Genomic DNA, 24,585 nt, shown 5'->3' with positions numbered 1-24,585 from the left:
ACACACACAACACACACACACAACACACCACACACACACCACACACACAACAGACACCACACACACCACACACACCACACACACACCACACACACACTGGAATATCAACTAGAAAAGGTTATGGGAAAAGTCAATCTATACCTGAAAAGAGTTCTATTTTTAAACATGAAATAAACATACACTGTTTCTACTCAATAAATAAAAATAATATTCAACATTTGCAATGAAGGAAGTAAACAAATAAGAAAATAACAAGTTTTTTTTTTTAGTTCATCAGTAAAGAAATAATTGCAGGCAAATCATTCTAATATGTCACTTTCCACATTTTAAATGTGATTATATTACATGAATTAAGGTAGCTGCAGGTAATGAACCTTATGAACTCTTGCAACAGTACAGACATTGTTCATCTGGATCTTTCTTATTAACATGACATTATGTACATCTTAAGAAGAGAAGGCATGCACTTGTTGTGGTATATGTAACTTTAAAATCAGTCTTTTCTGTTTACACATTCTACAATTTCCAGGATATATGAACATAAGTTCTTTTTTAGATGGAACAATTTATGGGTTCACAAACCATAGTTTTATGATCATCCTTCCAAAATTATCCCTTAAAGATTAGTCCTCACCCCAATACTAAGTTCAGTGCATTCTTTTCTTTTCAGCTTCATGAATCAATGAATTCCACAACCAACCCAGAAAGCCTCCCTTGAATCTTGCATCTCCCAGTTTTGTCTAAGCTAACTTTGCTGTCAGGTACATTTTCTGAACTGTTGCTGCAATACCAGCAGAGCTCCTGGACTCACCTGGATGAATCTCTGAAAGGTATGTCTATGTCTCTAAGCACAAATTCCCTTCTGAATGGCTATTGTTAGAGAATGAAGCTGTGATTGTCTCATGAACAGGGACTAAGAGAGGCATTAATCCCCACCAGAATCAGGATTTCAAAATGAGAAAAATTAATGTGTAGCTCAAGTTTGAAAATCAGAAGGACTACGCTGGGGAGACACTCAAAGGTGACAACAACTACTACCTTGAGAATATTTCCTTCCTGTTATTGCAAGTCTTAAGCACATGATTTCCCTATGGGACTTTGTTCCACACAGAAAGATAATTGTTCCTAAAGATTGCTCTCAAAAGAATAGGTTAGGAGCCCAGGTGATGCATTCCTTTTCCTTCCCTGTAAACTTTCTTGCTTTAACCTCTCCCCAGTTTCTCTTCCATCCTGATTTAAGGTTTCAAACAAAGTCTAAAGCTATTAAAAATGTCTTAGATATATCCTCAAGTCACCAAACTACTGTCTCATCTTGGTAACTTCAGAAACACAATATTCAAGTGCAACCACAAGAAGAACTCTTTCCCCTTGATGTGAGACCATGGATCCTATTCTAATTGGCTTTATTTTCTTTTTCCAGAACAACGAAGAATATATTTCTAATTAGACAGGTAGAAAAAAGAAATTTATGCTACTATTCATAAGGCATCTAATAGTTATAATGTTGAGATTAGTCACTCACCAAGAATCTTAATAATTTTAGTGTGTTGACTTGAGTAAATTGTACTATTAATAACATAATTCTAAAGGTATAGAAAAGGCACCTCAAAGTTGTGTGTTTTGTACAAAGTTTCAAGTAAAATTTGGATGAACTTTGGAACTCCATTAAGACTTTCCTTCTTCCCAATTTTTTAGATCGGTTTTTAGGATGGCATATTATTTATTTAGTTCTGTATATTTGTATATGTACATGTCCTCATTATAACATACACGTGGAGTTCAGAGGTCACTTTCAAGACTCAGTTCTTACTCTTTACAAAGTAGCTCCTGAGGACTGAACTCAGGTTGTCAGGCTTATTAGCTAGCAGCTTATCAAATATTACACTAGTCCATATTTGCTGGATTTTTAAATTTATTTTGTTTTATTGGATATTTTATTTATTTATTTTTATTAGATATTTTCTTCATTTACATTTCAAACGCTATCCCCTTTCCTAGTTTCCTCTTCAAAAGTCCCCTATACCCTTCCCCTACCCTGCTCCCCAACCCACCCACTCCCACTTCCTGGCCCTGGCATTCCCCTGTACTGAGGCATATAATCTTCACAAGACCAAGGGCCTCTCCTCCCACTGATGGCCATCTAGGCCATCCTCTGCTACATATGCAACTAGAGACACAAGCTCTGGGGGGGTACTGGTTAGTTCATATTGTTGTTCTGTTCCTTCTTAGAATGGCTAACAAAATACCCATGGAAGGAGTTATTTTATTTATTTACATTTCAATTGTTATCCCCTTTCCTTGTTTCCCCTCTGGAAACCCTCTATCCCATTGCCCACCACCTGCTTCCATGAGAGAGTTCCCCCACCCCCACTCACTCTTCCTCCCTGCCCTGGCATTTCCCTACACTTGAGGCATTGATACTTCCTAGGAACCAGGGCCATTCCTCCCATTAATGCCAGATAAGGCCATCGTCTGCTACATATGCAGCTGGAACCATGGGTTCCTCCATGTATTCTCTGTGGTTGGTGGTTTGGTGCCTGGGAGCTCTTGGGGGTCTGGTTGGTTGATATTGTTTTTCTTCCTATGGGGTTGCAAACCCATCCAGCTCCTTAAGTCCTTCCCCTAACTCCTCTGGTTGATTTTCTCAAAAAATAAATAAATAAATAAATAAATAAATAAATAAATAAATAAAACAGCTCTGGGTTTTCTTGATTCTTTGTATAGATCTCTTTGTTTCTACTTGGTTGATTTCACCCCTGAGTTTGATTATTTCCTGCCATCTACTCCTCTTGGGTGTATTTTACTTCTTTGGTTCTAGAGCTTTCAGATACTCTCTTAAGCTGCTAGTATATGTTCTCCCCAATTTCTTTTTGGAGGCACTCAGAGCTATGAGTTTTCTCCTTAGCACCTCTTCTTTGTGTCCCACAAGTTTTGGTATGGTGTAACTTCATTTTCATTACATTCTAAAAACTCTTTAATTTCTTTTTTTCTTTCCAAGTTATTGTTGAGTAAAGAGTTGTTCTGTTTCCATATGTATGTAGGATTTCTGTTGGTTTTGTTTTTATTGAAGACCAGCCTTAGTCAGTGGTGATCTGATAGGATGAATGGGATTATTTCAATCTTATTGTATCTGTTGAGAATTGTTTTGTGTCTGATTATATGGTCAGTTTTGGAGAAGGTACCACTAGGTGCTGTGAAGAATGTATATTCTTTTGCTTTAGAGTGAAATTTTCTATAGATATCTGTTAAATCCATATGGTTCATGACTTGTTAGTTTCACTGTGTCTCTATTTAGTTTCTGTTTCCATGATCTCTCCATTGTTGAGAGTGGAGTCTTGCAAGATTGTTATGTGAGGTTCAATGTGTACTTTTAGCTTTAGTAATATTTCTTTTATAAATGTTGTTGCCCTTTCATTTGGGGCATAGATGTTCAGAATTGAGTGTTAATTTGGTAAATTTTTCTTTTGATAATTATGAAATGTCCTTCCTCAACTTTTTTGATAACATTTGGTTGAATGTCAATTTTATTCAATATTAAAATGGCTACTAGAGCTCATTTCTTGTGACCATTTGCTTGTAAAAAAATTTTTCAAGCATTTTACTCTGAGTGTCTGTCTTTGTCACTGAGGTTTGTTTTTATTGGGGTAATTGAGTCTATTAATGTTAAGAGATATTAAGGATCAGTAATTGTTGTTTCCTATTACTTTAGATGCTAGAAGTGGAGTTAAGTTTATGTGGCTATCTTATTTGTGGTCTGTAGAAAGGAGATTAATTTCTTGCTTTTTCTTGGGAGTAGTTTCCCTCCTTGTTTTGGAGTTTTCCATTTATTTTCCTTTGTAGTACTGCATTTGTGTAAAGATATCCTTTAAATTTGGTTTTGTCACAGAATATCTTGGTTTCACCATCTATGGTAATTTAGAGTTTTGGTGGGTATAGGAACCTGGGCTGGCATTTTTTGTTCTCTTAGGGTCTCTATGACATTTGTCCAAGATCTTTTGGCTTTGAGATTCTCTGTTGAGAAGTCTGGTGTAATTCTGATCAGTATGCCTTTATATGTTACTTGACCTTTTTTTCCTTATTGCTTTTAATATTCTTTGTTTTGTGCATTTGATGTTTTGATTATTATGTATTGAGAGGAATTTCTTTTCTGGTACAATCTATTTGGGGCTCTGTAGGCATCTTTTATATTTATGGGCATTTCTTTTTTAGGTTAGGAAAGTTTGCTTTTATAATTTTGTTGAAGATATTTGCTGGTCCTTTGAGTTGGCATTCTTCATTCTCTACTATACCTATTATACTTAGGTTCGGTCCTTTCATTGTTTCCTGGATTTCATGAATGTTTGAGATAGGAAATTTTGCTTTTTGTATTTTCTTTTTTTTTTTTTTTTAACCAAACAACCGCTGGATGTTTATTACAAAAGCGGGGGTTTGTTTCTCCTACCTTCCTATGTTTTGTGTTTTCCCTTTATGTCAGTGACTGAACAGGAAAGTGGTCAGAAATCTGTAGTATTTCTGCAAGTTCATCAATACATACTTTGAAGCATAAAGCAAGAGGTGGAAGAATATTTCCTAACCCAAGGTGAATTAGGTATTCCTCAAAATTGTACATTTTCCTCCTAGTTTACATAATTTAAAATGTATGTACAGAATGACCTTAAAGTATTGATTCTTGTAGAATTCATAGTCTTGAAGACATTCACACTACAATCTTCTAAAGGGCAGGCCTCAGGCCCTAACAATCCACTAACATGATTCAAAACATACACTTCACACCCCCAGGACAAAGAGCCTTTGTCTTTTCTCTAAGTGTGGTCCGTCTTCTGCTGAGGGAACTCCAGGAACCTGGCTGCGCTGCGACAGAGACCAATCTTCCAACAATAAGGCTACAAGAACAGCTTCTCAGAGGGTCTTGTGACCCAGCCATGGCACAGTGTGGTCTTTCCACCTTGGTAAAGGTGTGTTTCGTCCACGGCAGGCCTGTAGCATCATCTGGACTCAGCTCTGCTCTGATGCCTTAATCGTGATCCACTATCTGCAAATGTGGTATCAGAGCTCCGTACCATAGTCTTCTCATCAATACAACATGATTCTGCCTCCTGATCACTTAGCTCCTGATCACCATAGGTTGAAGAACAAGGGTCCAGGACCAAAACTGGTATTTAATGTTAAAGGGATAAACTGACAAGCCCAACAAAGATGCTGGCAGGTTCATTTTCCTTTCAGTACATTCACAAATGTAATAAAAGTCTCCAGGAACTGCTGTAGTATACAAAAATAATTTGCCCCTTCCTTGCCTGTGTCTGGGGTAGCTGGCAGTGTTGTAGGATGCCTGACAAGCCAAAGCTCCATTAGTGTTTAGAGAACTCCACACGAGTGAACTGAAGGCCTATGGGCCCTCATAAGCTTCCCAGTCTGTCCTCTCCTGTGGAAACCCATCATTCATTAAGTGAGTGAGTTTGTCTCCTTTGCACAAGAGAGAATACTTCCCTCACTATTAATGGCGAGATAAACAGAATTGTACAACTTGTCATGAGAATAAAAAAGTAGAAAACCCACATCCATCCTAAGTTGTCCTGGACCAAAGACACCAGATACTGGCCCACAGCAGCACCAATACTCCCTGTTCCATTGACGATCCCCGTGACAGTCTCCAGAGCCTCGCTGCTCCCTTGGATCAGTTCTTGGCAACCCAAGTCTGCAGAAATAGCAGAGCTAACCATATTGGATGGTCTAACGATAAAAAACCCTGTAATGGTCATCAGAAGCACATTGATGGACTTACTGTTTGGAGAGCAACTATACCCAACAAGGGTCCCAACGGCCAGGAAGAGGCTGAGGGTCAGCACAGGTGCTCTCTTCTGCAGTACGTCAGAGATGAAGCCTTGCAGAGTCCCACCTATGATACCTCCGACGTTGTACCAAATGGACAGCTTGTCAGCTTCCGCTTCCTTCCACCCGAAGTTGTTACTCAGATAAAAGGGCAGGCAGAAGAAGAAGGAGTAGTTCACTAGCTTCAGGCAGGTGTAGGCCAGTGAGTACGGGATGACCCCAGGAAGGCAGCAAGCCTGATGAAAGCTTATGGCCTTCACTTGGACGACAGTCCTGTCCTCCTGGATCGAATAGTTAGGCTCATAGTCATCTTCATTTTCAGCACCATCGATGAGTGGCCTCTGTGAATCTTCTTCCGAGCTTTCCTCTGCCTCAATACTTGGGAGACCAATTTCTTCTGGTGACACTGGAAGTCCAAAGAAGATGACGATCCCACGAGCAAACTGCACAGATGCCGTCACCAGAAAGGCATACTCATAACCATACTGGAGAACCGATGAAGCCAGGAATGCTCCCAAAATATTGCCCACCGAAGCACAGGCACTCCAGAGACCAAAGACAACTCCTCGGCACGAATACAGAAGAGCACATGCCAAAGACAGAACCATTGCAAATTCAGCCGATCCCCTATGATGCTGTTTAGAGAACTCCACAGCATATGAGAACAGAAAAACAGTATCTAGTGTTCCAAGAAAGAGTGGCTTCCTCTGTGCTGGGAAATAGGTGGTTGCTGCTCCAGATCTCTGCAGGCAGGTCAAGTGATGTGTTAAAAGCATTTGGGGTCCAGTGCTTAGAGATACTGACTTTCACATTGCTAAACTTTTTTCTTGATGCATGGAGTAATGAATAGCTGAAGAACGTGAGCAGGAACACAGCAACGTGGTGATGACTGAAGCTGGTGAGGAGAGCTCCTCTCTGCAAAAATCGTGGCCAGGCCATGCTCTTCCCACCTCCCTCTTCACCTTGACCTCAGTCCTCCCAGTGACTGAGTTACATTGTTTCTTCTTTCACTCCTGCATGGTCTGCACCACTATCCAGTTCACTCTCCCACCAGGCTTTCTGGGAACCAGATTACATGCCATCTCCCCAATGAGTCTTTTCTTCTCCCAGGCCTGGCCCGCTTCCTTCCCTGTATCCTCACAGCTGAATTCTGAGACCCGCCGAAGAACCCAATCCGCTAGACTCTGCTCCCGCTGTCCCCGCTGCCACCTCACCCAGCGGGATGTGCTTTTTGTATTTTCTTTCACTGTTGTGTCCATGTCTTCTATAGTATCTTCTACATCTTAGATTTTCTCTTTATCTCTTGTATTCTGTTAGTGATGCTTGCATCTGTGACTTCTTGCTCTCTTTCCTAGGTTTTCCATTTCCAGAGTTGTCTCCCTTCATTATTTCTTTATTGTTTCTATTTTCATTTTTACATCCTGGATGGTTTTGTTCAATCCTTTCACCAGTTTGTTTGTGTTTTCCTGTATTTCTTTGAGGGATTTTTGTGTTTCCTCTTTAATAGCTTCTACCTGTTTACCTGTATTTCTTTTATTTCCTATATTTATTTCCTAATAATAAATATTATTTATTTCCTATTGTATTTCCTATATTTCTTTTATTTATTGCATATTTTCTTCATTTACATTCCAAATGTTATCCTCTGTCCTGCTTCCCTGGAAATCCCCTATTCCTTTCCCCTTACCCTGATTCTATGAGGGTGTTCCCCCACCCACCCACTCACTCCCACCTCCCCACCCTTGAATTCCCCTACAGTGGGACATCGAGCCTTCACAGGACCAAGGGCCTCTTCTCCCATTGATGCCCAACAAGGCCATCCTTTGCTACATATGTGGCTGGAGCCATGGGTCCCTTCATGTATATGCCTTGGTTGGTGGTTTAGTCCATGGAGCTCTGGTGGGGGGAGGTCTGGTTGGTTGACATTATTTTTCTTCCTATGGGATTGCAAACCCCTTCAGCTCCTTCTATCCTTTCTCTAACTCCTCCCTAGGGGACCTCATTAAGGACCCGTCATCTGTTCAATAGTTGGCTATGAGATTCTGCCTTTGTATTTGTCAGGCACTGGCAGAGACTCTTAGGAACCATCTTTATCAGGCTCCTGTCAGCAAGCACTTCTTGGCATCCACAATAGTGTGTGCGTTTGGTGACTGTATATGGGATAGATCCCCAGGTGGGGCCTTTCCTTAAGTCTTTGATCCACATTTTGTCCATATTTGCTCCTGTGAGTATTGTGTTCCCTTTTCTAAGAAGGACTGATGCACCCACACTTTGATCTTCCTTCTTCTTGAGCTTCATACGGTCTGTGAATTGTATCTTGGGTATTCCGAGCTTTTGGGCTAATATCCACTTATCAGTGAGTGCATACCATGAGTGTTCTTTTGCTATTGGGTTACCTCACTCAGATAATATTTTCTAGTTTCACCTATTTGCCTGAGAATTTTATGAATTCATTGTTTTTAATAGCTGAGTAGTAATCCGTTGTGTAAACGTGCCACATTTTTTGTATCCTTTCCTCTATTGAGGGACATCTGGGTTCTTTTCAGCTTCTGGCTATTATAATTAAGGCTGCTATGAACAGAGTGGAGCATGTGTCCTTGTTATATGCTGGAACATCTTTTGGGTGTATACACAGGCATGGTATAGCTGGGCCCTCAGGTAATCCTATGCCCAATTTTCTGAGGAACTGCCTGACTGATTTCCAGAGTGGCTGTTTAAGAATTTTTATGCCCTTCTTAAAGTATTCTATCATCATTATGAAATGTGATTTTAAATAAGAATTGCTTTTTAGGTATGAAGTATCCAGAGCTTTCTCTGATGGAAGAACTGGGCTCTGATGATGCCAAGTAGCCCTGGTTTCTGTTGCTTATGTACTTGTGTTTGTCTCTCTCCATCTGGTTATCTCTAGTGTTATCTGGTTTTTCTAATTCTGACTTGGAGCTTTCCCCTCCTGTGAGCCTGTGGTCTTAGGTGTTTCAGCACTCCTTGGAGTCCAGCTTTCTCTGTGATCCTAGGTGTGTCAGCACTCTTGTGAGACCTGTGATCTTAAGTGTGTTAGCACTCCTGGAAGACCTGCTTTCTCTGTCAGGATTGGAGTATGGATAGTTGTGGCACAGTGTTAGCTCATGGGTATAGATGGAGAACTGAAGGATCCTGTCCCTGGCTGGTCTGTGGTTTCTGGGTCCTGTGGGTTCTAGGCAGATCCCACTTGGGCCTGGTATTTTGGCAGCAATACTCTCATTTGCTCTTTAATTGCCTCTATAATCTTCATAAATTTAAATTTAGGGTCATAGTCTTGCTCCTGTGATTAATATCCAGATGTATACAACACTATATTTTAAAAATGTGGGCTTGTGAGATGGCTCAGTGGATAAGAGCACTGATTGCTCTTCCAAAGGTCCTGAGTTCAAGCCACATGGTGGCTCACAATCACCCATAATGAGATCTGATGCCCTCTTCTGGTGTCTGATGACAGCTACAGTGTACTTATGTATAACATAAATAAACATCTACAAAAAATGTAAGGTCAAAGTTCTGCCAGTTTTCCTGGAGGTATATTGCCACCTAGGACAGCAGGTGAGTTCCCCATGTCCCAAATGTACGTTAGGAAATCCAGGGAGTGCTCTCAGAGGATAGCTCAGTTCTAGTGATGCCATATTTTCCTGGATTTTGTTGATTGTGTTATTACACTGACCTTTAGCCATCTGGTTGTCCCTGTGTATGCTGGCCTGGTGGTCCCTGATGGCAGTTGGCCTCTGGGACTACAAATAGAGCTGGTAATCCCTGATGGCTGCATGAATGTATGATTGCAGATAGAGCTGTTTGTCACAGATGGGAAGAGGCCTCCTGGGATGCAGACAGAGCTGATAGTTTTTGATCCCTTCAGGCTTCTGTTTGTTGTGTGTGGCAGCTGGCCTCCAGGGATGCAAGCAGAGCTTATTGTCCTGGATGTCACCAGGCCTCCTGGGTCATACATAGGCTGAACTCTGGTCTGGGAAATGGAATATAGATCCAGGATTGCAGGTAGAGATGTGGACTGGAAGATAGAGCATAGAGTGTATGGGGAAAACTTAATGAGTCATGGGATTTCTGGGTGACCCAGCAGACAAGTTTTGTGACATGCAAATCTCACCTGGATGTTTCAGGTGGTAATAGGCCTCCAGGGATGCAGGCAGAGCTTTGGTCTTAAATTTTTTAATATGGTTTTGTATTATCAATCACAGAAGAAGCTGACCAAGATTTTCTGTAAAGTGCATTTTTGTGGTGTTTCTTTCTTTTGCTTTACTGTGTACAAGCCTTTTAATCTGTTGCAAGTCCATCTATCAATTACTGCTATTTATTCCAGGGCATTACAGTCTGTTTAGAGAGTCATTACCAATGCTTACATCTTGAAATATTTTATATAATATTCCTCTAGTGACTTCACACTTGAAATGACCCTAGAACTTTCATGAGCCATTTGAATAAAGCATGCAGACACCCAGAAACAATCAAAATGTAGTATATGACTGCTATAATTGTTTGCTTGCCTCAGGATTCCATGAAGTCTTTGGAAAGAAGATGTAGGTGGAAACATGTCAGCAACAGATGAGTAGAAATATATGGGAGTTAAGAAAAGGAAATCTAATCATATGGCTAGGCTAATTGGAACAGGTTCCACATGCTCATAACTTTGTATGTGGACACAGAATCCAAATAGGGGGAGCTCTAGCACTACTTCTTGGAAAATTCAAGAAACAGAAAGTTCATGATACATGTTTCCTCTCTCAATTTCATGAGACTCATGAGTTTCCCCAGGGATGAAGAAAGCAGTACAAAATTCTATCTAAACAATTTTTCATAAGATACCAGCAAGGTCCTTTACCCATGTCAGGTGAAGTCATGAGTCAATAATGTTAAACAATCATGGCATCATTGTTACTTAACACTCCCCTGAACACACACATTCTTATGTTTCAGTTATTTTAGTATCACCTTGACTGCCCAAGGAGTCTTGTACCTGTGGGTGTGTTCACATTAACAAGGTAACCACTGTAACACACTTAGATTACTGCCCTGACAAATTTCTGACTAGTGGAAATGGTAGCAATACATTATCCAGCTAGAGAGTACAGGGACTGTATAAATTATATATATATATATATATATATATATTTCTATACATATATATACACATATGCATGTGTCTGTGTGTAAACCTAAAGAATGTTTTGTTTTAAGATGCAAATATTTATATGCACATTTATCATTGTGTCTGTGCATACAAGTGCTTATATTCACAGGAATGCAACACCAATCCCTTGTTGCCACAGTTATCAGAGATCACAAACAAGCTCAACATAGGTATTAGGAATGACATTCCGATCCTCTGAAAGAGCAGCTCCCTCCTTTAAACACTGCCATTTCTCCATTCCTAGTCCAAAAACTTTCTACAATCAATCAGACCATCACTTTGAAACTATGAATCATTATCACAACACAAAGTGGTAAATAAACCAAAAATGATGTGCTGATTGTGTGACTTGCTATCATTAATATAAGAACAGTATATGGTGATACACAGACCTGGAATCCAAACACTTAATAAAACAAGGTAGGAAGATCACAAAACCAACCTGAACTATGTAACAATGAGACAAATGGATAACAATCCTCTTCTGTAACACTGGAGAAATGTAAACACTATGAAAATTACAATTATTCTTATCTAAATTTATATTAAGAATGCTACTTTAATATTCATTTTTCTGTAAATATAGTCACACAATATGGGATAATTTGACGATCTAATCAGTAAATGTATTTTCCTTTGTTTTCCTGGCTGCATTGGGCAACAGACTTTTGGTCCATTTTAATAGCCCATCAGTATACCCTTCTGGCACCACTATCTTTACTGCCCTATGGATGCCTTGAGACAGTTCACTAAGACAAGCTGATTAAGGTAAGCTGATTACCCTGTCTCCTGAAGAGACACATAAACCAGTCTGAAACATTTATTTTCTAAGACAAGGTCCCATTGTGTATCTCTGCCTGACCTGTAATTTGCTATGCAGACCAGAGTGGCGTAGCTTTAACAGAGATCTGCCTGCCTTTGCGTCCTCAATACTGCAATTAAAACTACATGCCCTATATACGACTTCCCTGACTCATTTGTATAGATTGGGAGAGAGTTGGCAGCCTTGGCTTGATTTTAGTGAGATTGTTTCAAGTTTCTCTCCAATTAATTTGATGTTGGCTAGTGATTTTCTGTATACCATTTTGATTATGATTAGATATATGCCTTGCACTCCTCATCTCTATAATTCTTGTAACATGAAATTGTTTTGGATTTTGTCAGAAGGTTTTACATCAATAAGGAGTTGATCACATGATTTTTTTCTTTCAGTTTGTTTATATGGTAGATTACAATGACAGATTTTCATATATTGAAACATCTCTGCATTCATGAGTTGATGTTTCTGATGTGTCCCATCAAAATTCAAACTCAATTCTTCACAGAGACAGAAAGCAATTCTCAACTTCCTATGGAACATAAAAAGAACAGGTTAGCTAAAACAAATTCTCAACAGTAAAAGAACTTCTAGGAGAATCACTGTCTTGATTTCAAGTTGTACTATATAGCAATATTGATACATATTTTTTTTAAAAACCCACATGGTATTCATACAGAGACAGACAGGTAGATCAGTGGAACAGAACTGAAGATGCAGAAATAAATCTACACACCTCTGGTCCCTTGCTCATTGACAAAGAAGCCAAAACCATAGAGTGGGAAAAAAAGACAGTATTTTCAACAAATGGTGTTGATCTAACTGGCAGTCTATATATAGAAGAATACAAATTGATTCATTTTCTCTCCTTGGATAAAGCTTAAGTCCAAGTGGATCAAGGAATTCCACATAAAACTAAATACACAGAATCTAATAGAAGAGAAAGTGGAAGATAGCCTCAACACATTGGCTTACAGTTAAATTTCCTGAATAGAACACTAATGACTCAGGCTCTAAGATAAACAATTGACAAATGGAACCTCATGAAACTAAAAAGCTTCTGTAAGATAAAGGACACTGTCAATAGGACAAAATGGAAGCCTGCAGATTGGGAAAAGGTCTTTACCAACCCTACATCTCAGAGAGGGCTAATATACAAAAAACTCAAGAAGTTAGACTCCAGAGAACAAAATAACCCTATTAAAAATGGAGTACAGTGTTAAACAGAGAATTCTCAACTGAGGAATCTCAAATGGTTGAGAAGCACTTAAAGAAATGTCCAACATCCTTAGTCATCAGAGAAATGCAAATCAAAACAACCCTGAGATTCCACTTTAAAACAATCAGAATGGTGAAGATCAAAAACTCAGGTAACAGCAGATGTTGAGGAGTATGTGGAAGAAAAGAAATACTCCTTTGTTGCTGATGAGACTGCAAGCTGTTACAACCACTTTGGGAATCAATCTGGCACTTCCTCAGAAAATTGGAACTAGTTCTACTTCTGGGCATATACCCAAAAGATGTTCCACCATATCACAATAATGCATGTTTCACTATGTTCATAGCAGCCCTAATTATGAAAACCAGAAGCTAGAAACAACTCAAATGTCCCTCAATAGAAGAATAGATACAGGAAATGTGGTACACTTACACAATTGAATATGACACATCTATTAAAAACAAGGACTTCAAGGAATCTTGCAGGCAAATGAATGGATCTAGAAAATATACTGACTGTGGTAACCCAGATACAACAGGACATGTGTGGTATGTACTCACTGATTAGTAGATATTAGCTCCAAAGCTCAGAATACCCATAATACAATTCAAAGACCATATGAACCTTAACAAGAAGGAAAGCCCAAGTGTGGATGCTTCAATCCCTCTTAGAAGGGGAACAAAATAATCACTAGGGACAAAGGGAGGGACAGCTCTCAGTGGGAGAGGGCAGGGGGAGGGGGGAAGGCAAAAGGGGAGATGAGATCAGGTAAGGGAGGAGACAGGAGAAAAGTCCAGAGAGCCAAGAGAATGAATAGAAATATGTAGCAGTGAGGGGTAGGAAATAGGGGAACCATTAGAAAGTGCCATAAGCCAGGGATTCAAAAAACTCCTAAGACCCAATGAGGATGACATTAGCTGAAATTCCCAACAGCGGGGAGATAGAACCTGAAGAGGTCACATTCTGTAGATAGACATGGCACCCAGCTGAGGAATTGGGCCACCCACCCACCTTAAACTTTTTAATCCAGAATTATTCCTGTCTAAAGAAAATGTAGGGACAGAAAATGGAGCAGAGATTGAAGGAAAGGCCATCTACACCAAACCCGGACACTATTGCTAATGCCAAGATATACTTGCAGATAAGAGCCCCTCTGGTATGGAGATGATCTGCTATCACCTGACTAAGATAGATGCAGCTACTCACAACCTACCAATGGACTGAGCCCATGGTCCCCAATGGAAGAGTTAGGGTAAGGACTGAAGAAGCTAAAGAGTATTACAATCCCATAGGAAGAAAAACAATATCAATTCACCGGGACCCTCAGAGCTCCCATGGACCAAAACACCAACCAAAGAGTATACACGGGCTGGATTGTGTGTCCTGCTACATATGTAGCAGAGGACTGCCTTATCTGGCATCATTGGGAGGGGAGGCACTTGGTCTTGTGGAGTCTTGATGCTTCAGAGACAGGAATGCTAGAGGGATGAAGTGGGAGTGGGGGGATGGGAGCATACCATCTCAGAGTCAAAGGGGGAGGGGGAAGCGGTTGCAACATATGAAATGTAAATTAATAAAATAATTTATAAAAGCTCTCTCTCTCTTTGTGTGTGTGTGTGTGTGTGTGTGTGTGTGTGTGTTAGGATATTGATCCTTGTTGTAGGTAGTACATCATTTGGAATGGGCTTAGAAGACTTAAAGATTTAGCCTACTTCCCTTTATCTCTCTGCTTCCTGTATGTGTTTAAGATAGGATCTTTTAGATTCCTATTCAGGTATCTTGTTTCCACATTTTCTGTGTTGTTATGTGTTCTTCCTCTGGAAACATGATTGAAGATAAATTCTCTTCTTCTATAAGTTTCTTCTTATGATAGTTTATCATAATAGCAACAGAAACATAAAGCACTTATACGTTTTTATTTTCATATACTTATTTCTATGAATTCCATATATCATAGGAAACATGTAATCACCTCTATAAATTTCAAACTTTGTACTTAACCATATGGTGATTATTTAAACTCTATTTAGTTTGTTACCGAATGAACCTCCCTGTGTACATACAACACATTTTCTAGATAAAAAATTCAAATCTCAAAGAAAAGAAATTTGTGCACCTTTAGCTTCTTAATTTAATGTTAAATAATCTGGATTTAACCACTGAACCATCTCAATCCCGTTGCTTACATCTAATGAAATTATAGTACAGTATCATCCTTGAGATATTTATATAGGTAATAGTTAATGTAAGAAAAGTTTGACCAAAACAAGGTCCATAGTGTTGCTCTTTTAATGCTGTAAAAAAAAATATTTTCTCAGTCTGTAGCCATTTAGAATATTTAATATATTTACCTGGTATTTTAGTCCTATCACTACCTAACTTTCCCCCCTAGTGCCCATGTGTGTCTAGACTGGGATTCTTGGCATGGTAACACTGCCATGTATAGATTTTATCTCATAGAGTTGGCTTTAAATCCATTTTTTTAATGTTATGGTTACTCTTCCCCCCCCCTCTCTCCTGTTAGATATTTTCTTTATTTATGTTTCAAATTTTATCCCATTTCTCCTCCAAAGCCTCCACATTCCATCCCCATATCCCTGCTTACTAACCTACCCACTCCTGCTCCCCTGTCCTGGAATTCCCCTACACAAGGGCATCGAACCTTACAAGACCAAGGGCCTCTATTCTCATTGATGATCAACAAGACCATCCTCTGCTACATATGTGGCTGGAGCCATGGGTCCCTCCTTGTGTACTCTTTGCTTGGTGGTTTAGTCCCTGGGAGCTCTGGGGGGTAGTGGTTGATTCTTATTGTTGTTCCTCCTACGGGGCTGCAAACCTCTTCAGCTCCTTTGTAACTCTCTCTATCTCCTCCATTGGGGACCATGTACTCAGTCCAATGGTTGGCTGTGAGCATCCACCTCCCTCTGTATTTCTCAGGTACTGCTAGAGCCTCTCAGGAGACAGCTATATAAGAGTGCTGTCAGCAAGCACTTATTGGCATCCACAATAGTGTCTGGCTTTGGCAACTGTATATGGGATAGATCCCCAGGTGGGAAAGTCACTGAATGGCCTTTCCTTCAGTTTCTGCTCCAAACTTTATCTCTGTATTTCCTCCCATGGGTATTTTGATCCTGCTTCTAAGAAGGACCTAAGTATCCACACTGTGGTCTTCCTCTCTTCTATACCTCTTATGCTTAGGTTTGGTCTTCTCATTGTGTCCTGGATTTCCTGGATGTTTTAGCTTAGGAGGGTTTTGCATTTTGCATTTTCTTTGACTGTTGTGTCAATGTTTTCTATGGTGTCTTTTGCACCTGAGATTCTCTGTTCTATCTCTTGTATTCTGTTGGTGATGCATGCATCTAAGACTCCTGACCTCTTTCCTAGGTTTTCTATCTCCAGAGTTCTTTCCCTTTGTGACTTCTTTATTGTTTCTATTTCTATTTTTAGATCCTGGATGGTTTTGTTCAGTTCTTTCACCTGTTTGCTTGTGTTTTTCTGTAATTCTTTAAGGAATTTTTGTGTTTCCTCTTTAATAGCTTCTACCTGTTTACCTGTGTTCTTCTGTATTTCTTTAAGGGAGTTATTTATGTCCTTCTTAAAGTCCTCTATCTGTTGCAGTAAGTCTACAACCCAAATAAGCTCTGGCAATGAACACACAACTCAGTTAATATGATTGCATGTAGTACGCCTAGATTGGGCAGATCTACCACTACACTACCATCTTCCACATCTATGAGATCCCTTAGAACTTGTGGTTTCTCCAGGCCATGTGCTTCTGCTCCACTTTTCTTCTTCCTTCTCCTCTGTGTCCTCTCCCTCTTTTATTTTCTCCTTCTTTTCTCTCTCCCCACCTTCCATTCTGCCTTCCCTTTGTCTGCCCAATCATCAGCTCTCTTTTATTTTACAAAATAAGGTGGGAAGCAGGTTTACAGGAAATCACCAGAGTGTTAATTTGTTCGCAGCCCAGATTTAACATCAAATATCATTAGCCCTAGGACTATCCACAACATTTATCAGCATCATGAGATGTGATTTTAAATCCACATCTTGCTTTTCCAGTATGTTGGGATATCAGGACTTGCTGTTCTGGGAGAACTGTGTTCTGATGATACCATGTAGCCTTGGATTCTGATCGTAAAGTTTTGGTGCTTGCCTTTTACCATCTGGTTATCTCTAGTGTTAGTTGGTCTTTCTGTCTCTGGCTTGAGCTTGTTCCTCCTGTGGGCCTGTAAGCCTATGTCAGCACTCCTGGGAGACCAGCTCTCCCCTGGCAGGGCCAGTGCACAGAGGGCTGTGGAACACCCCAGCTCCTGGGTGAAGATGGAGGCAGGAAGGAACCTGTCCCAACTACTCCACTGCTTCTGCGGCTGTATGCTCCTGGCTTTTTATGATTACTCTTATAGCACCGTTCCACTGTTGCACCAGTGTGTATATATCTTGCAGGCCCAAGTTTTAGCTTGTAGGGTTCATAGCTAGATAAAACTGATTTCTTTCTCTCTTTCATTACTGTGTATAGTACTTTCCAGTACTTGTAAATGATTGTTAATAGGGATGAAGTTTCTCCTTGAGCACCAGCTTGCTTTTTTCCATATTTGATACCATAAATACTAAGGGAAAATCTACTACTATTATTCTATTAAAGGAACTATTCAATAAAACAACTCTTAATGAAATATATATAAAATGTTTATACCCACATATGAGTCCATTTCTCACCCTTTATCAGAGTAATTTAGCAAACGCAAATACTCACAACTGAATAATGATTGGAGAGTGAGAGACATTCATGCATTTAGTCCAAAAAAGTATGTGTTTATTATAACCTCATTCTCAAGGCTAAGTATCTATGCTGAAGAGGAAGCAGAATGATTGAAAGAGTCAGAAGTGGTAGACAACTTTATGGAAATAGTATTTTCCAGACACAACAGGTCTGGTGCCCATACAAATTTACAGAGATTATGCAACATGAATAAGATCTAAATAAGCTCATGTCATACAAAATTCCAGCACAGACAAGGGAAAATAAACACAAAGTTCTTTTCCCAGCTAAGTTATTTGCAATTGATAGCTGCTGGGAGCTGGAAAATCAAGAAGAAGAGTAAACGGATTGGGAGGAACTGGGAGAGGAGAAAGCTTATGATCAAAATATGTTCTATGAATTAAGAAAAATCCTGCTTGGCTTGAAAAAATTTGCAATAATAAAGCCTTTCTGAATATGCAATTACTACAAAATAATTAAAAATCAAACGTTGAATGAATCTGAAATGCTTATAGCAGTAAATGATACAATAATACAATTTGTAACTTTACTGGACCCTTGGTCCTGACATTGCATGCAGCTATTTTGTGTTATGCATGGTATTATACCACATACTCTCCAAAAGTATTTTTTGAAACCATTTTCCCAGATGATAGACCAATGTATGTTATGTACTGCAGTGATTTTACTTTACAAATAATATTTCTAATTTTAAAGAAAGACATGGTTTTACTTATAAAAATACAGACTTCATACACTCCTAACTCCACTTTTCACAGTATAAATACCAAATTGCCATGTCTTTCCATTGGATGTCAGACCAACAAGCACATACATTGCATTTACATGGCATGTGTTTACATCTTCAACAACTGGTGAAGTTATATCTTTCTCAGAGAATTGTTTTAAAACATATTTCTTTATGATTCATTTTAACTCAGTATTTGACTTGTATTTGTACATTGTATAACCAGGTATGTTTGGTCACAGGAAACTTTCTCAGGCAAAGATATGTGGATTTTAAAGGTTTCTTTTTTTTTTTTTTTTTTTTTTTTAAAGAAAGTCTGCCATGAAATTAATGGTAGAATGGATAGATTCATCGCCTCTTTTGCTTTTGGACTTGGGCAACAAGCTGAAAAAAAAAATGATCCTTAAGAGGAGATTACTGTTAGGTAGAAAAAAATCTGGCACTCAGTGCACAGTAAGGTGAATATGATTAACAATGATGCATGGTATGTGTTAAACTTCTGAGAACAAAGGACATTTGAATATACTCACTCTCAAAATTTGATTAATATTTAATGTGATAGATATGCCAGCTACCTTGACTTGACCACTACTCATTGTATACATGAGTTAAAACATGACATTATAGCCCACAAATAGATGCAAATATCAATATAAATGATGAACTGTTAAAGGCTGCAATCTTCCATTATAAAACATACTGATATATTAAAGCCCATATTATAAAAAACAATCGATGTAGTTATGTACAAAATTTGCATGCAGAAGAAAGTTATGCTCTCAGAACTTCCTCTACAAAAGGCTTATGAATTGTATTAAATACTAAATGCACCTTTTATTGTTAATATACAGTAAAACTCATGACTATCTTTCTGTAAAACAAATATTTCTGAACTTAATATACATCATGCTAGAAAAATGTACTTTTAAGATAATTTAGCTTATATCTTAAAAGGCAAGTTTCAGATGAGGTACATGCATTTTCAAATAGTTCTGGTCTGGTGTTTGGAATAACTGGGAAGTTGTGACAACGAGTGGAACAAATGCTGACAAAGTAGAACACTCAATCAAGGTTTGCATAAAGTACGAAGGTTGGACTAAAGTAATGCATACTCAAGAAAATAAATAAAACACTTTCAGCTTCTACTGTCTAATAATAGAATCCAAGCATCTTTGAAGCTTTGATGACTGCAATAAAAGTAAATTCTTCAACCCCAGGGAAAAGAAATCACTCATAGTTTTACCCCTAAGAGCCTCTTCAGGGCTCCTTTTACATCTTTATTCCTCAGGCTGTAGATGAAAGGGTTTAGCATGGGAGTCACCACTGTGTACATCACAGAGGCTGTTGCACTTGCTTGTGAGCTGTGACTTACTGCAGAACTGAGGTATACTCCTAGACCAGTGAAGTAAAATAAGGAGACAACGGAGAGATGAGATGCACAGGTGGAAAATGCTTTATACTTCCCCTGAACTGTGGACATTGCTCGTATGGAGGATACTATCTTGGAGTAAGAGTAAAGGATGCCAAACAGAGGAACAATGGCTAATAAAACAAGTGCAAAATACATGACCACATCATTGAGAAAGGTGTCAGAACAGGTTAGCTGTGCCACCTGATTCAATTCACAGAAGAAGTGTGGGATTTCCAAGTTTGTGCAGAAGGACAGCCGCAGCACCATCATGCTTTGTAACAAGGCATGCAGAACACTCACAATCCAGCATACAAGAACCAAAAATCCACAGAGTCTGCGATTCATGATACCAGTATAATGCAGTGGATGGCAGATGGCCACATAACGGTCATAGGCCATTACAGCCAGGAGGAAGTTGTCCAATTCCACAAAAATCAGAAAAAAGTACATCTGGGTGATGCAATCTGCATAGCTAATGGATTTTCTCTTTGTTTGAATATTCACAAGCATTTTTGGGACAGTGGTGGAAACAAAGCATATATCCACAAATGACAGGTTAGAGAGAAAAAAGTACATGGGTGTATGCAAGTTGGCATCTGAGATGATGGTGAGAATAATGAGCAAGTTTCCAACTACAGTGACCAAGTACATGGAGAGGAAAAGGCCACATATAACAGGCTGCAAGTTTGGGTCCTGTGAAAATCCCAATAGAAAAAATTCTAAAATATGAGTATTGTTTCTTGGCTCCATGTGCTGTATATCACTATGACAAAAAAATAACATCAGAAATATTCATGAAAATTGGCATTGTTAAAAGGAATAAACAATATAATTTGAATTCTACAGCAAACAAATTTCCTAATTTTATTCATGGGCATCTCTAGTGCTATTACTGATTAGGATTCCCTGTCTTACACTGAGATTTTTTTCCCTCAAGAGGTTATATATGCAACAGATTTAATTAGAAATTATTTCTTAAGGTTGAGAAATATGTATTGACTGCTGAGAAACAAAAGTCTCCACACATCAATGACAAACAAAAACATCCAGATAAAGAAATTATCAGTTTAATATTTTTCTGTATAAAATATTTTGTATAAACAAATTAACTATATTATAGGCATTAAATATTTCTGGTCTGTATAAAAAGCAATTATACATCAGTAAAATTCTTTTAAAATAAGTAATAATATGACACCAAAAAATGGTGGAGATTTTATGAATAAAAGTGTGTATAATGGAGTAAGCACACAGAAGTATATGTGAGGCATTGGAGTATAAAGACTGTAGCACAGTCTCAATAATCCATATCATCATCACCCAGAAATACTAGTTTCTACAGATGACCAGACATTGCTGGCAGAGAAGATGATCTAAGCAGAGACCACCAAGCCTGATAAGCTAAGACTCAACCAGCATGATAGAAGGAGAAAAGCACCCCTCCCAAGTTGTCTTCTGTTCTGGGAACACTACTAATATTTCTGGTTGTGATTCTAGTCTTTATTAGCTCAGCCATATCTCCATCTCTCCAAATACAAAATGAAAAATTGGTTAAAATATCTCAAAAAATTATATGATATACGAATAAATCCTAATAAAACCAATCATGTTATACAATATGCAAATAGCAATTGCAAGGAGGAAGAGAAGGAAGTGACGACAACGACGATGACGATGATGATGATAATTATGATTAAAGAAGAAGGAGAAGGATGATAGGATTATGTTGGGGGAGATGAACAGGAGGAGGAAGAGTAGAAGGGGTATGAAGAGGAGGAGATATAAAGAGTCAGGAACTTTTCTCAGAAATTTTTACCTGTCAGAAATAGTAACCAGAAAAAAAAAGCCCCCCAAAGTAGGTAATTTTTTTTCCCAGATATTCATCACCATATAGGAACCAATGTCAATGAGAAAGGGAAGTAATGACAACTCACACCACAGGAGGTCGAGAAATGTGGAGATTTCCCAGCTGGGATAGAAATGTGAGGGTAAACCTCATTCACAATATATGCTTATTACTTGTTATTAATTTTGGTATAAAGACATTCACTGAACAAAGTGGATACCTTGACTTCAATTAAATTCAATTTAATTTAATCATAGATCATAGATTAAATTAAATTAGTTTTCACTTTGTGTTATAAGAATCATATTGGAAAATATGAGTCCAGGAAATCCCAGTTCTGAGAACTATGCATATATAAACTCCCACAACCTCCACCATAGCACCTGAGCCTTTGTTGCTAGTGATCTATTCACACTAATTAGTTAATGGACATGCCATTTTTCCCTACTGTAGTACTCTAGAGTTTTTGCTTTTTAAAGCTTTTCACAAACAAATGAGCACAGCATTAAATTTTACTGACTTCCTTGGCTGATTTATGTGAACATACATACACGTATATGAAAAAAGTAATAATAGGGATAAAATGGACATAGGGTAAAATACATATGTTAAAGTGCTACATAACAAAAGGGTAGTTTATGCAGGCAAAACACAGTAATACTTCCTTGATAGAAAGCATTGGGAACTAGAATTAAAAGTGTTCAGCCTCAGTGTACAGGAGAAAGACTTTATCAGAGCCCCGGACCACAGAAAGAAAATGACTAATAAACATAAATTCACACAGTCTTGCAATATTGAAATAATTCTGAGGAGAAGGAGGGCAGAAGGCAGTTATGGAGGGGAAACTGGAAATGAGGATAACATTTGAAATGTAAATAAATAAAATAACCAAGAAAAAAGAAAACAGACACACAAAAAAAAGAAATAATTATGGACTAAGGCTGATAGGCATATGCTCACTCACGTATAACAGTTTCAATGTGGATACTCAGAGGAAAGGGTAATACACACTGAAAGGTTCACGTAGAACTTTTCTATTGCTTGGTATTTCTAGGTATTTTTCAAGAACTCCCTTCTCTGCATTCTTCTCAGTATAAACATAATTGAGTGTGTCTCATCTAAAAAAAAAATCCACTCCATAACTTATACCCTGTTTAGGAACTTCTTGTAATTTCAAAAATTCTCAGGATTAAATTATTTTACTAGAAGCATTTTAAGCCTTCTACCAATTCATTGTCAGCCAAGAACCTGGTGTTAATCAACTCAACATTCATTTCTCAGGTTAATATTATGAACCCATACAAATAATTAGCAGATAAATAGTAACAAATAAATAACATATTTTAAATAAATGATGAACCGCAAAGCAGGCAAGCCCAGCAATCCCAGTCTGGGCTAGGGACCCAGCTCTCAGCTAATAAGTGTTCTCACAATTCATTCTCGTCCCCTCCATGCAGTATCTACTGAGCTCTCCAACACACCTGGACACAAGGCTATGGAAGAAGATATCTGTGAAGATCCAGGTCTTTCTTTGATGGGTGAGGGTGGAGACTGAAGCTCTGCCTCACACAAGAAAGCAGGAAGGAATAATTCTATTGAAACTTAAGGCACCAAAAGATAGCCCACATCTTATCTAGCCTAGTGCTGTTCAGTCCGAGAGTCATCATAGGAGGCAGCTTCAGCTCTCTATATCTACTCATTAGACACAATCTTCTCTGCTTTCATCACTCTCTAACTTCACAATTTCCCTGTGGGACACTGGCCTGGATTCTCCTGATTCACTTTCCCTTGGGGTCCAGGTTACAATCCAGTAAATCTGAGTTTTTTTCCTTCTTCCTTTTCCATAGACTTACATACTGTCCAGAGACCTGACCTCACTGCTCACACTCCAATTCATGGTCTCTTTTTAAAGAGGCTGTTATTACATTTATACACACACACACACACACACACACACACACACACACATATATATATATATATATATATATATATACATATATTCCTAACTATAACCTGTTCAGACTACTTAATGCTACCTGTATGTATGTATTTTTCAGGGCTGAATATTTGACACCAGGTTTTAATTATTATGCTTTTCCATGGGGAAGTCCACTCTCTCTATTCCCAGTTTTCCACAGTTGCCTATAGTTCTGCCTATAGTAGAATGGGAACATCTTAGGTTTTCCTTCACCCAGTCTGGTATAGTGATTTATGTTCCATGTTATGACCATGTTCAGTTCACATTTGAGAAGCCATTTTAGTGATATTTTATGGTGTAGCTTCTGGCATTACTAGGTGACATGATCTCAAAGCAATGTCCTTGATAATGTGGCTCTTACAATCTTTTTGCCACATTTCCACAATGTTCTCTGAGCCTTAGGTGCAGGAGTGTTTTTTAGCTGTATAGAAGGTATGGGAAGAATATGAATCAATAGTACTACCCAATTGTAAAGTCTATGAACCACAACAATGACCAGAATGACAATATATCCCAAATGATGTAACAATGGCTCTTATATACTGGAGGTAACCAATAGTTATTGGGTTTAAATCTCACTCTATAGGGAAGAATTCACATCTGGTACTCTAAACTAGCCAACTACTCATGAATACATACATACATATATATATATATATATATATATATATATATATATATATAGAGAGAGAGAGAGAGAGAGAGAGAGAGAGAGAGAATCTTCTTCCTTTCCCGTTCTTCTCCAAGGACAAGTCAAACAATAGGTTTTCCCATCCTAATTGGTCAGCCATATGAGCAA

General features: G+C 38.5%; 1 protein-coding gene and 1 pseudogene across 2 annotated transcripts; both read right to left on the bottom strand.

Moving 5' to 3' along the window:
* Positions 1 to 5,435: 5,435 nt before the first annotated feature.
* Positions 5,436 to 6,983, bottom strand: LOC110304012 (annotated as a pseudogene). The gene has a single exon (XR_002378994.1). The product of XR_002378994.1 is annotated as a sugar phosphate exchanger 3 pseudogene (transcript).
* Positions 6,984 to 19,779: 12,796 nt separating this feature from the next.
* On the bottom strand, positions 19,780 to 23,517 carry LOC110303312 (olfactory receptor 1078-like). The gene is made up of 2 exons (XM_021174392.1): positions 23,287 to 23,517; positions 19,780 to 20,722 (listed from the first exon to the last, which is right to left on the bottom strand). Exon 2 carries the CDS (start codon positions 20,707 to 20,709, stop codon positions 19,780 to 19,782), a length of 930 nt encoding a protein of 309 aa, XP_021030051.1. The 5' UTR covers positions 20,710 to 20,722; positions 23,287 to 23,517.
* Between the last annotated feature and the right edge of the window lie 1,068 nt (positions 23,518 to 24,585).

This window comes from Mus caroli, chromosome 10 (assembly GCF_900094665.2).
Source record: "Mus caroli chromosome 10, CAROLI_EIJ_v1.1, whole genome shotgun sequence".
NCBI lineage: Eukaryota > Metazoa > Chordata > Mammalia > Rodentia > Muridae > Mus > Mus caroli.
The sequence above is the reverse complement of the archived record's forward strand: the minus strand, read 5'-3'. Positions and strand labels throughout refer to the sequence as shown.

Coding starts and splice junctions, on each gene's coding strand:
- LOC110303312 (XM_021174392.1), bottom strand. CDS start 20,709: ATGGAGCCAAGAAACAATACTCATATTTTAGAATTTTTTCTATTGGGA.